Raw genomic sequence first — 14,304 nt, forward strand, 5'->3', positions numbered from 1 at the left:
TCGCCTAAGCCCTTCCCATTTGTTTGAAAGTGGCCCATTTCTCATCTGCAGAAAGCCTCTCTTCTAAAGGATACTCAGCTCTTCGCAGACCCTGCCTCTTTTAACATCCAGTTAAACACACTCAAACCTCCACCCCCCAGTTTTACTTATTTTTTGGCCACGACTCACGGCTTGCGGGATCTTAGTTCCCCAACCAGGGGTCCAACCCGTGCCCCCTGCAGTGGAAGCGCGGAGTCTTAACCACTGAATGGCCAGGGAAGTCCCTACCCTCTGCTTTTAAACAATGGTTCTTAACTGTGGCATCTCATGAGAACTGGAGGAGCTTTTAAAACTGCCAATGCCTAGGCCAATAGAAGCTACCCAGGTAATTCCAATTTCAGTGTCAAGAACCCACTTTTAAACGGATGGTGAAATTACTACACGGAGTGGTACGCTTACCTCGGGGCTCTGTGGAGCCAAGTGTGGTACTTAAACTATCAGAGATTATTTGACAGATGAAGAAACTGAGGCCCGGGAGGTTAAGTGACTTGTCCCCAAATACATGAACCAATTGGTGGTAAAACAGCAGGGCTGTCAGTAGCCCCAGGCAGGCCAGGGCAGCTTTCCTGGGCCGGCCACATGGCACCCATGACCAAAACGGCCAGAAGAAACGGGCTTTGCTTTGTCGAGTGCAGCGGTTCTCAGCATTTCACGTACAGCTATTCAGATGTATTATTCCAACCTGATATTGAAATGCTTCTGAAAAATTATGTACAGGATCTGAGGGGAAATATATTTACAAGCAACCAGAGAGGCCTGGGATCCTGTCATAAAAGGCAGTGCAGAGAAAGAGTCAGCCCAGGGCTTCATTCGGTGCTGAACTAGGAGTAAATTCACTTCGAAAATGGAAATGAATCCACTTGGGAAATGTCAAGATCCTCTGGAAAGGAGTCAAGGTCGCATCCTTTAACCCCTCATGAGAGGAGTCTATCTTGACTCACACTGGGAGCAGAAGTGGTAACATAGCTGCAGTGTAGAGGCCGCCCCAAGTCTTACGGGACAATTTAATCACAACATCCCGCACAGGGTGTTCCAGACCTAAATCTTTAGGGCCAGTGGTTCAAATGAAGAGCCCCTTTGATTATTTTAACACAGTCTTCAAAACTTCAGAATTGCTTCAAGGCGGAAAAAGTCTCCAACCAACAGAACATAATGTTACAGATAGCATGTTCAGAAAAGGGCATTTTGAATGTATATTCCTTGGGGTTAATTCACTTGCTTTAAAGAAAAGTGACATACACTAATTTACTTTTTTAAAACAATTTTACTTTTTATTCATAAAACAGGCTCATTTACACTACATACTAGTTTCATCCCCTAGGCGTGCACAACTATTTGAACTATTTTAGCAGTTTAAACAAAACAAATGAGAGGATAAGGCTAACGGGAGAAGGGAGCTCTCCTGGTGATGCCTGCAGTGTTTGGCTTTCTACCTTGACTGAAGAAAGTTTCTTCTGGGGATCTGTCAAATCCATACCTTTAGTTGCCTGGTCAGGTGCTTGGGGACCAAATGTATGGTTTCACTGATTTTTGTTTAATTAACAAGATTTTTGATAAGTAACCGTAACAGCAATCATCAGATAATATCATGCTGCATAATACAACTTATGTGATTAAATCCAACCCCGGTACTGAGCAGTTCTCGACAATTAAAGGCAATAATTTCATCCACTCAAGTTCCCTCTGTTAAGCTACATGTTGACATGTATTTGTTCCTTGTCTTGTTGAGTAAACACAGAAACCAAATTAGAGGGAGTTCTGCAGATTTCTGAGAATTTAATTACATCATAAATTGTAACACCAATGATATACATGGTTAGACTTCTGCCCTGAGTGATTTTCTGAATTAACTTCATTTTACAATGCCTAATTTATTTTGTACCAAGGAAGACTTTAAACTGTTTAACAGAAATCAGCTTAACTTTGATTTCTCACTTGTTGCAACGCGTTTCAATTCATTTGTGTTTCAATAACAACTTTGAACTCTCTTGTCTTGACAAACCAAGCATGGAAATTTCCTCATAAAAGAAGAAATTAAAAGGATTTCCATACTCAAGCCATAGCACAGCACACTGAAAAGAGAGGTTCTGGCTCTTAGGAAAGCCAAAGGAAGGCCACTCACCAGAATTCCGTGGAGATATTACAGTGGGTCCTGCCAAGAAGGAATTCAAGGAAACTGGGAACGGCGACACCGTGATCCCAGGCCACTCTCTTGGGTACAGAGGTTTCCTTCCCTTACGTGCTCTGCTCTCTCTGAGCTCTTTCTGAAATCAAAAGCCACTGATAGGCACAACAATTCATGCTAAAGTCCAAACATGACACTGAGAGCAAACAAATTAACTGTGATCCCATTGTGGTCCCCAAGATATACCCTGAGATACTCATTCAGAAAGAAGCTATAGTCTCCAAAGATCAAAATACAGAGTGTTCGGGACTCTTGCTTTTTATAAAATGAAATACATTTTTCCTATTTTTTTTCATTTAAAATAAGTAAGCACAAAAGCTGCAGCATTTACTCCTTTCTCCCCAAACGTTTGCTCCTTTGCATTTAGCAATTTATATGCATATCTGGATGACAGTTAACCTCCAGAGGCAAAGAAAAGAAAAATGTGTAAGAAAAGTCACACTGACTGTTCTCAGACATTTGCGAACATTAAAAAAAAAAAACAAAAAAAAAACCCCACAACCAATCTATTAAAAAGTCATTTGAAAGCACTTGGAGGTGACGTAGAAGCCATGACATCGAGAAAGTTAGGGAGTTCAAAGTTATAACATTAATCAAATTGGACCCATAGCATCAGACTTGGATTCCAAGCATTAGACTTACGGGAACTTGACTATACATTTAATTTGCTTTATGAAGTAAGTGGTTGAAGAACTTATTCTTTTTAACTAAGAATACTGACAGGGTCTCAGATTTTCAGATGCTGGAAATTATTAAGATTATTAAGAATATCAAAACACACCCACTTCTGGCAGTAGAGAACCAACTCTTCATTTCCCACCTAGTAAGCAACAAAAAAAACCTGGCAGCCTATTTTCCACTCCGTACTTCCAAATATCCAAAGAATCAAAGAACCACTCAAGTAACAAGAGATCCAGGGGTGTTTCAGACATGTGGAAGGAAAATGCTTAAAGGTAAAATTCCTCAAACACATGCCCTATTGCGGAAGCAGAGAGCTGTTCCCTCTGTTAATCCTGATAAAAATCCCACGTACATGATGGCTGTGAGAAAGACCCTATCTATCTACAGCCAAGGGTGCTATTTTCCCTCTAGATCACAGTCATTGTTATTTCCACAAATATACCAAACTCTAAAACAAGTCTTTTCTTGAAGGACGATCACTAAGCGTGTAAGTATTGGCTTTAACCACCAGGCCTAGGTTAACTAATGAAATAAAAACTCGATAAAAACTTTCTCTGGTGCCTCCAGTTCAAATATCTCCTAGTTCTGGGGTAGGCAGCAGCTATTGGAATGGCTCTTTTTAATTCCAGACTCTTCCAGGGAGCTCATTGTTTCTTGGCCTATTCCCTGGGTTATTATTTGTGCCCTCTCTGCTTAAACTGTTCCAATAATTGTTTAAGAAGATTCAGTGACACACTGTGGTCCTGTCTTTAGTGAAGAGCACACCGAGAATACGCATCGCTCTGAGAGAGGGGCCCAGGATGGGCCATGTTCTACCACCTTCTCAGGAGGTTTCCACCCTGTGTAGTCTGCCCCTACTGGAGGAGCAGAATCTGCTCCACTGTGGTTGGTATTCTGTTGGGCTCCCTTTCCTATAGAATCCTATGACTGGAATCACCTGGGGCAGGAAAAAAGCTAAGTGGGAAGAGGAAGGGGTATCAGTGGGCGGGGCCATGCTCCTGGTGGGGGTGGTGAGGCTGGGACCATAGGAAGGGAACAGGCTACCAGAAGAGTCTGGAACATCAAAGGGCTAGCACCTGTATCCACGGCCAGGTATGGCAAGCAAGACTTAGCTTCATGACACAAAATGATGCCATGAAATATGGTTGCCTCTTAATGAGCCTTGCCCTGCAATCTAAGAGGGGAAAGGAGAGTGGGGAAGGACACAATGAGCTGGGAGAAACCACTAATTAATCTTAAGCATGAACTTACACTGTGTCTACTTCCATATTCTTTTATATTGTTGGGCTTCTTCTGGGTTATTTTTTGCTAACTCCTACACTTTGGGGAATATACTTGATTTTCCTTGTTACTAGGGAGGTACTACTTCAAAGGACCACCCAATGTTGAGCAGGAAAAAAGATACATTTGATGGGTGGCCTCTGCATATGGTTTCTTCCTTATTTTAGAATGAAACTGGGTTAAGAAAATCTACTGTAGGTGTCCATCCAAAATAAGTCATTGCTATGATTCACTATGTGACATTTCAGCAAGCCCACTGGAGACAACAGTGGGTGATACTGCAGATGGAAGGCTCCTGGTTTGAAATTTAAACTGCCTGTGAAGCCTTCCAAGTGGAAAACCGCAAACTCTGGCCACTGAGTTCCACTTGGGTTCTTGTCCGTCCTGAACTTAAACCAGAATCTTAGAGGTGGCGGCAAGGGCAGGGACATGCCTGAGCTACAAGCAAGAACAAGCTTCTCCCACATCTTCCCCTAATGTTGGGCTGAATTATATGTAAATGTCCTGCAACTCTTAGGATAAAGTCACAGCTCCCTGGGCTCTGTGGCCGCCCTGCTTAAGAACCTGGGAACAAAGTGACTCATACACTGAACCCAGGTGCTTTACAGGTTGGAGGGGGCATGACGGGTGCCTGTCCACACGTGGGCCCCTGCCGATGCGCTGGAGGCCACAATTGCCAGGCTGGAGGGAATCAACACTAGGGAGTCTCCAATTAGCCCGGTGGTTCTCGAACCTGGGCAGGTTTCAGAATCCCCCAGTTTCTCATTCTGTAGGTCTGGGTGGGACCCAGGCTCTGCATTTCTTCCACAGCTTCAGATCATGATGCTGGTGCCACAGGCAGACAGTGTGAACCGCTAGCCTGTTCCTCCAGTGCTGGCTGCCCTCCTCAGGCTGAAGGGCAGGAGAACTGACCAGCAGCATCGTGGCCCGTCGTGTGGTCCGTACATGGATGTGACAAGGAAGCACAAGATTGGTTTCTTCATGCGGTTCCTTCATGGACACTGTCACTGCCAACAAAGCGAGTGGCTATTTATCGTTAAAGTAAATTTCTGAAGACAGTTATAAAGTGTGAATGAGAAAGTAGCAATGCTGTCAGAACAAGCACGTAGGCTCCTGCAGGCCGCTGCTTTGAAAGCTGACCCCAACGCAGGTATATATTTTGTATTTGAAACAATCATTCGAATTCCTTTAAAATCACGGCATCGAGACACACTGCTCGTTTGTCACAGGCTTGGCCACTACATCCTCAACTACGAGTTTGCAATCTTCTTCCGTAAGTTAGTGGCCTCTTTCGTACTTCTTTCTTTTCTTGCTTGGGCTGCCCTGAGTCGTAGCTAATCTTTCAGTGTTTGTGGCTGAGCCAGTTTGCCGTGCCTGCCCTGGCTTATTTTTCATAAGATGTCTGGAGGAGAGATTTTCCAAAGCATGCAACTCTTCATTAGACACGGTTTCTGCCAAATCTCGTTTCAAAAGTAACCCCGGATCTGACAGCTCTGAAGTTGGCAAAACCTTGACAGCTTTGCTTTTTTTCCACTATTATTTCCCTCGGGACTAATCGATCACTTCCAAGAGAAGCTCTCTTGCGGTGGTCGGCGTCTTCTACAGAGCCGCGGTTCCTGCGTTTCTGTTGTGCTCTGGCCCCTCGTGGACTTTGTTTTGGACCCGGGAATGCTGACTCACAGCTACAGACAGGGCTCCCGCGAAGAAGCCCCGTCTCTAACCACGTCCCAGGATGAGGTTTCTGCTGGCTGCTGGTGCCTTCTGGTGGGGGCTGATGAACTTTCTCCAGCTTTGGAACAGGAAGCCCCCGGTGGCTCTCAGCTGCCTTTATGTAAGCCTTCGCCTGTCCCTTGGACGGGGGACCGGATGGGGCCTGGCTGTCCCCCCTCTTCCGTGCTACCTCCGCAATCACTGAGTCACTGGATGTTCCCACACTGTTCCTGCTGCTCCGTGATTTGCTCACGATGCTCCTTTTTGTTTCAGTTCTGTTCACACTAAAACAAAGAAAGATTTTTTTGTTTTGTAAAGCTGTAATGGCCAGGTTTCCTCCAGGTCCCCCTTGTCACACTTCTTACACTTGAAGCAGGACGCATGTGCTACTCTCCCTTCTCCTCACCCCTCGGCCAATCTAGGAAAATCCCCAAGTGTATATTTACATGCAGACCAGATCAAGGAAGAGCCATCACATTTTCCAGTACACGAGGACACACTTTATTTATCGATCACTGGGTTATCAATGGAGTTATGATGGAGTTCATATTTTAACTAAGGCTGAGAGGCATTCATTTCAGATGTTAAAGATCAATATTGCCTACATTTAATACATTGATTTTTTCCCAGAAGAAAATGCTCAAATACATCCAAAGCACAGGCTCTGTGTGTGTGTGTGAATAAGAACATGCTTGTACATACACAAACTCCCTTTCTACAACACACATACAACTGATAATGTAAACTGCACTCTAAGTAAGTGTGAAATTCACTTGGAGGAGCAGGATAGAAGCTGCCCAGGGAGAATTCAGAGACTGGAGCCTTGTGAATGGCAAGGAGTTTCTTAAACCACCAAACCCGAAATATTGAGACTAAAATATTTCTTTAGCCTAAGCTTTAGTCTGGGAACCAATACGTATGTCTGTGTTCTTACTGTTGCTTTGAGGGGCCCGAGGATTATCACAGTGACACGAGGGTCAGAACAGGCACCTTAGGAAAGGAGTGTATTTTTTTAGATCTGTCTGGGGTTGCTCGGAAAGTTGTACGAAATACCCTCAACAGGTGCTTTTCATCTTCAAGGCGCTTGTCATTAATTACTCTCTGCAACACACCTGTGAAGCAAGGCCTTGCTCCCCACTGTCCAGAAAGTGAGAGAAAAAGAGTTTGGAAGGAGGTAAAGCCAGTCTGTGACTTAGAGTAGGGTCAGCGCCAGAGGGGCTTCTGCGATTAGGGTCCGAGCACTCCTGCTGAATTCTAGACCTCGTGTTATGTGCCAACCCATACAGACAGTCCAGAGGGAGGAAAAGGAAACTCATGGGACCTACAGGTCTTGCAGAGCGTTTCTCCTGAGCTCTGTGCCAGGAAGAAGTGGCCTCTCCATGCATGCAGCACGATCCTCCGACGCTCCTTGGAGAGCTCTTCCTGGCTATTCCAAAAGATAACAAAAGTGCAACCAGAAATCTATTAGCTGAACAGGAAGGAAAACAGTTCCACTCCAAATGCCCCGGTGAGCAGATTTCATTTGGTGAGGACTGGATGTAACTATGTCATGTTAAGCTTTTCTAATGTTTTTTAGTTTAGAAATTTTGGGTAAATTGTCACTTCCCTTGGCTTCCCAGCACATGTTTCATATATGAACGTGCACCACAAACGTGCAAGATGGTGATTCCAAGACATCTGGGAACTCTCGGCCACTATCTGATATCTCTGTGGCCCTGTGACGACGCCCCAGGGTCAGTAGCCAGGCAGCCGTGTGACTGTGGGCCTGACCTTCCGGAGGGACCTCGTGGCACAGTGGTCTGTACCCTGATTAGCCTCAGAATTCTTACATTTTCTCTATTGACAAAAATGCAAAATATGGCTTTTGCAATACTCAAGACAGTGTCAAGAGTTAAGCCTTTCAATACGGGTACTTTGAAAACTGGAGTTTGTAATCTTGGTTACTAAAAAACTGGGAGGTTTTTTTTTTTTCCTTAAACTGACAGCACTAACATGGTTTTAGATAATTCTTAGGTAATCTATCTATCTATCCTTATATATTCCCATGGAAGCTTCATAAGGAAGCAATTATAAAACGTAAAAACCTCCCAACCATCACCAACATTGACCCATTTCTTACTTTTGGAAAGCTGTTTCCTTTTTGTTAGCATGTAGATCATTCAGAAAAGGTGTTAACTTCTTTTATTTTCTGGTACATTTCTAAGTACCCTTCTCCAGCCAATTCCACAGTAAAATGTTGCTGCTACAAGGAATGGTGTTGGTAAGGTACCAGTAGGTCCTAGCTTTAGACCTACACTGGAATTAAGAATGACAGCCCCAGAAAGCCTGGTAGGCGGCAGCCAGCAGTGTGATGCCCGGGTGTCCCACAGAGCGATGCTATGAGCTTCGTACAATCACTGCCCTGCGCCACTAAGTACCAGCCTTTAGCTCTCACTAACGCTGCCTATGGTTCAGACCTGGACCAATGTCACTCAGAGTCATGTCCAGTTATGACCCAAGTCAGTTTGAAGAGTCAGTGAATAGAATACAATAGGTTTTATTGGATTATACTGCATTTTGATGCTTGTCCCTTTTCTTTTCCCTAAGACTTACTAGATGACTAAAAAGGACTAGTTTAAAAGTTAAATGACAGAGAGAGAGATTGAGATTTATGTGTGAAACACTTCTAAACATGCCCTATAAGTACAGTAGATCTCCCCCTTACAACCACACCCTGTAAGTGCTGTATTTTCAGAGCTGAACAATTAACATAAGGAGCATGAGTCAGGCTTTGAACAACTCTGTGGGAACCAGAAAGCCTTTTGCTATTAGGAATGATGCAAATTCCCCAAGGCTGGAAGAAGTCCACAATGGAGGCAGACAGGGTCATAAATAACAACAATGGATACTGCACAGACCACATAACATATGATGCTGTGATAGTGACACTCTTTGCATCTCATATTCGATTCAACCGCTGCCTTTATTTATTTATTTATATATTTTTTAAGCTTAGAGAGCACTCTGCATTTCCTATGGGAACTTCAAAAACATCTCTAAAAAACACAGGACAATCGACTCTCCTCCCGAAGTCCTCTGACAACAAACAATGGGGGAAATGTCCTTGGAAGAAAACAACAACAGAAAGAGTGACAGTGTGACAGAAGGTAATGTCCAGCTCAAAACGTACAAAACCTGTGACTTCGTGTTAAAAAAAAAAAAAGAAAGAAGGAAAGAAAAGAAAAAGAACAAAGAAAAAGGTGAGGCAGGGTCTCCCGCTTCCAAATTAAAACCACATTTGGCAATTTGTTGAAGGAGGCATATTTACATTTGTATGAAGACTGGGTGGGCAGGGGAGAAAAGAGATTAGACTCCTTCAGCCCTTGAACTGTCAGATCTCATTAGAGATCTCTCACTCTTACATTTTAGGGTTAATTCACTCCCCTTTGTCACTAAATCGCAGCCTCCGGTGCCCCCCAAACAAGTATTCCAGAGGAAGCAGCTACCACCTCGGAGCAGGACTTCCCAAGGGACTTGTCCTGATTACTAATGGCTTCTCACATCTGGCATCAAAATGCAACCGTGGCTTATACAGAAGCAAAAGTCTTAAGGCTGAGGTGGCAAGTGCCTCCAGGGCTTACCCGGATGACACTGCTGCTTTTCAGATTCTGTGTGACTAACGACCCTGACATCTTCTGCAAAGAGTACAGACAAACCCAACATATTCAAGAAGGCTACGGGCAGGCCATCCAAAGTCCAGAGTGAGCACTGCACGGGGACTCAGGATTTAAGAAACAGGTTAACCAAGAGGATTGCTATGGGTCAGCATCAATCATCAATGATTCTTCACAACCTGGACGCTAGCCCTGAGTCTAGCTAAGGAAGAAAATGCTGCAACTATCTTTCCCTGGTCACCTCTCCCCCCATTTATTTATTTACCTTTGGTAATACTTTGAGGATTTTGGTTTTAAAAATGGCCACCTTTAGGGACTTCCCTGGTGGCACAGTGGTTAAGAATCCACCTGCCAATGTAGGGGACACGGGTTTGATCCCTGACCCGGGAAGATCCCACATGCCGTGAAGCAACTAAGCCCGGGCACCACAACTACTGAGCCTGAGCTCTAGAGCCCGTGAGCCACAAATACTGAAGCCCGCAGGCCTAGAGCCCGTGCTCCACAAGAGAAGCCACTGCAATGAGAAGTCCGCGCACCACAATGAAGCGTAGCCTCCGCTCGCCGCAACTAGAGAAAGCCCGCATGCAGCAACGAAGACCCAACACAGCAAAAAATAAATAAATGAAATAAATAAATTAAAAATAAAATAAAATAAAAACGTCCACCTGTAAAGGTGTGTCTATATACAGTTCCAGGGAGCAACCAAACCGAAGTGGAGCAAGGCCACCGGCCCCAGAAGTCTAATTAGGGAGATACCCTCCTCAGCAGCTTGAGCAGCCCAGGCAGGCACCCAGAGCAAGGGGTCAGGCCCGCCTCCATTCCTGGGGATGCTCTGGAAACCAGTGGATGCACCGTACGTCAAGGACAGCCAAAGCCCATGCGCCCCAGCACAGGTCCAATGGGGAGGCAGAGCAGGTGAGTGTCTAAGTGTGATGGGGGTGGGTATTACCCCCAATGCTGTCTGGTCTGACCTGGGAAACATATTTTAAATTCCTGGACAGAAAGGACTACAAAGAGAATACCCACCAGAATGAGCTGGGTTGAAATGTAGTTAGAAATACTAGTGGATGTTCAAGTTACAAAGCAAGTTGCAATTGTGGATAAATCAAGGATTTATTCACTCCACAGTGACTTACTGAGTACTACTTCTGAACAGAACACTGTTGGATTAATGAGGGATGGGGAGTGAAGGTGGCCTAAAAAAGACATTAAAAATACCCGCTCTTAAGTTTCTATCCTCCTCAAGGAGTCCATAAAACATACCCAGGCCTCCCAAAGGCTAGTGGGAAGATTAGCTGTTATCAGAGGCACAGAGGGAGCTTTTCAAAAATATTGATTCTTGGGACCCATCCCTGGAAGTTCTGAGTCACAAGATCTGGGGTGGGGCTAGGAGATCTATATTTAGGCTCCCAGGTGATTCAAGGACTACTGATGAGCATGAAACAAAGCTCAAGAGAGCAGAGCAGCAGGTACACAGATGTAAACTGGCACGCCAAGGCAGCATCGGGCAGAGAGCGGCCCAGGTATGCAGCATCAAAATCACCTGGGGAGGGCTTCCCTGGTGGCGCAGTGGTTGAGAGTCCACCTGCCGATGCAGGGGACACGGGTTCGTGCCCCGGTCCGGGAAGATCCCACATGCCGCGGAGCGGCTGCACCCGTGAGCCATGGCCGCTGAGCCTGCGCGTCCGGAGGCTGTGCTCCGCAATGGGAGAGGCCACGTCAGTGAGAGGCCCGCGTACCGCAAAAAAAAAAAAAAGAAAAAAAAAATCACCTGGGGAGCTTGTTCAAAAATGTCCAGGATTCTACTCCAGAATCTACTGCATTTGGGTTTCGGGGCTGAGAGGGTGGCGGGATCAGGGCACGCACATTTTAGCAAGTTGCCCAGTGATTCTGATACCCGGCAGAGTTAATAAACTTCTGTTCTTAGGGGCACGGAATTGAAAACCAAGCAGAGTCATCCAATCAGGCACCAATGAACTCTGCACCAAGCATTGTCTGAGGTCCTTGCAGAGACGGACATGGACCCTCAGAAAATGTTCTTCCTCTCATGGAGTCTCCATCCCAGTGGGGAAGACAACAAACAAAAAACCATACAATGTCAGGTGGTGATGATGTTATGAGGAGAAATGAACCTCTAAAGGGTTGCTGGGGTGCAGTTTTACATACAGTGGTCAGGGAAGGCTATGGGAGGTAACAAGGTAAGCTCTACCCACAGACCTGAGTGGAGGATGGGCCGCACAAGCATCTGAGAAGAGCATTTCAAACCTGGGGAGGGGACAGGGAGCAGGTAAGAGGTGCTTGTGTGTGTGTGTGTGTGTGTGTGTGTGTGTGTGTGTTGATGATGGTAAGGCCATTGGAAGGTTCCAAGAAGAAAAGTGACTTGGTATTTTAAATGGATCACCTTGGGTATAACAGAGGGACAAGGGTGGAAGCAGGGAGACCAGTGATGAGGATACTGCAATGGTCCATTCAAGGATGGTGGGTCTTGGAGGAGGCAGGTGGTGGTGAGAAGTAGTTTGACTGGAAATACAATTTGAAGGGAGACCCAACAGAATAAGCTGATGGCTTGGATATAGAGAGTGAGCGGAAGAAAAAAGTCGAGGATAACTCCATGATCCGTGCTTTAAACAACTGGACGAAGGAAGTCACCCTTTACCAATATAGGAAGTACTGGGTGGGGGGGGCGGCCTTGGGGAAGTTAAACCGAGAAATGCATTTTAGGTATGTAAGCTTTAAGAGCTGTCCTGGATGAAGAATGGAGATGCTGAGCAGGTGGCTAAGCTACAGCTTCTAGGAAGAGAGCTCTGTCTGCAGACACAAAGCGGGGAAGTCCACAGAGACGGTATTTAAAGGCATCTGTCTGGACGAGATCCAGTGGGAGTGCGTTTGGATGAGAAAAAAGAAGTTGAGAAGACGAGGATTCAGGAAGGAAGACTAAAAGGGAATCATTAGTGAGGAAAGAGAAGAGTCAACATAACATGGTGTCCCTAGAGGCAAGAGGAGAAATGGCTTCGTTAAAAGTGACAACCGTGTCAAAAGCTGCTGAGCCTTCAGGAGTGAAAACTGACCAGTGGAAGGTGACTTGACGAATGCTATTTTTGGTGAAGCGCTGGGACCCAAGCATACCTGGAATGTGTCCAAGAGTGAAGTGGAGGCAGAGTGGAGACCAGCACTCTCCAGTGGAGATATGACCTGTGCTGTACAGGTGACTTTAAATCTTCCAGGGATGCATGAAAAAGTAATAGGGAACTGGTGACATTAGACTTCAATAATGCATTATTCAACTCCAAATGTTACCTTTACAACGCGTGATCCATATACAATTATTGAGAGAGTTTATATTTTTGTACTGCCTTTGAAGTCTGGGGTGGATTCTACACTTCTAGTATATCATTTCTGACCGGCCACACTTCAAATGCTTAATAGCCAGATGTGGCCAGTGGCCACAGTACTGGCCAGCATGGGTGCGGACAATGCTTTTGGAGAGTTCTGCAGTAAAGGGGGAGCAGAGAAACTGGGTGGTAGCTGGACTGGGCACGGTGGGTAATGGAGGGTGAGTCTGGGATGACTCTGCAACAGGCATATTTGGTGGGATGTGATCAGCCACCATGTGTCAACCTGCAACTGAGTTCCAGGCACTGTTTCAGAAGCTTTGCATGTATTCACCAATGACACCCTCAAAACAACTTGGGGAGGCAGGGAGTTTTCTTATTACCGCGCCGCATTCGTGGACAAGCAGCACGAATGCAATCCCACTGCTCACCGGACAGCATGGCTTCTTGGGAACATGTTGCTGCCAGTCCCCTGGCACCTGGCTGCAGGCCCCCAGGATATCAGTATCAGTCCAGGGTGGATAGATCCTGGGGGCCATGATGTCAGCTGACCCTGTGTGGGCACCAGTGTCACAGCTCAGGCTAGCTATTGCCTGCCGCAGCCTGGTGCACTGGCCCCCATTACAGCCCTGGGTGGAAGGTATGGCAGAAGTTATCCCGCCAAACTCTTGTTTCCAGGATTGTAGAACATTCTGCCAGATATGAAGGCAGTAACGGGAGAAGGGGAAAAAAAAAGATCCTCAGTGCTGTTAAGATTTTTCTCACAGAAGCACTTAATGCAGTAACATGGTATTCAGTCTTTATCTTTTGAGAGTTGGATCTATTTTCTCATGGTTATACACATGAGTTTCTTCTGATTCTGTTTTGTTTATTCCAAATGAAAACAGCTAATAACCCAACCAGGATATTTTAAAAGTAATCCATAGAATATTAGAATACATAGCTGTTAAATCACATTCATAATGTGACTGTATCTGAATTCCTTGTGATCACATCTGCTCAGAACAACACACCCAGAACTGATCACATCAGGTTAGCGCTCCTGGGATGCAAGGTGGAGCACAGAGGTGAGGGGACAGAGGCCAAGGAATAGCACCACTTGGTGGCTTGTCCCAGAGCCAGTTCCTTAAGCCCCTCATAGTTGCTTCATGATTGTTTGGGGAAGTTAAATGCAGCAAGAGGTATGAAACACACTTTGGAAACTGGAAAGCATTGAGCACGTTTTCTTGACATTGTTGTGAAAGAAAATCTGACACCTGAGCAGACCACATGGGTTTATAAGAAGGCGAAGGATGCTTTGCATCTGTAGGAAACTTACATGATTAAATTCTTTCCCCACATCTCACTGGGGCCTCACTGAGTATTTGGCAGACAGGTAGTGTCCCTATTTGACAGAACGAGACCCAGGAGATTAAGTGTCTAA

At 45.4% G+C, this 14,304-nt stretch overlaps 1 protein-coding gene across 1 annotated transcript in view; it reads right to left on the minus strand.

Moving 5' to 3' along the window:
* Positions 1–4,969: 4,969 nt before the first annotated feature.
* Positions 4,970–14,304, minus strand: part of SLX4IP (SLX4 interacting protein) — a 182,184-nt gene continuing 172,849 nt past the window's right edge. The window contains 5 exon segments of the mRNA XM_082856804.1: positions 4,970–5,713; positions 5,715–6,180; positions 7,222–7,322; positions 9,517–9,570; positions 13,265–13,510. Coding sequence (XP_082712930.1) covers positions 5,465–5,713; positions 5,715–6,180; positions 7,222–7,322; positions 9,517–9,570; positions 13,265–13,510 — 1,116 coding nt within the window. The 3' untranslated portion in view covers positions 4,970–5,464.

The sequence above is a fragment of the Leucopleurus acutus genome (genome assembly GCF_964270905.1).
Source record: "Leucopleurus acutus genome assembly, chromosome: 16".
Lineage (NCBI taxonomy): Eukaryota > Metazoa > Chordata > Mammalia > Artiodactyla > Delphinidae > Leucopleurus > Leucopleurus acutus.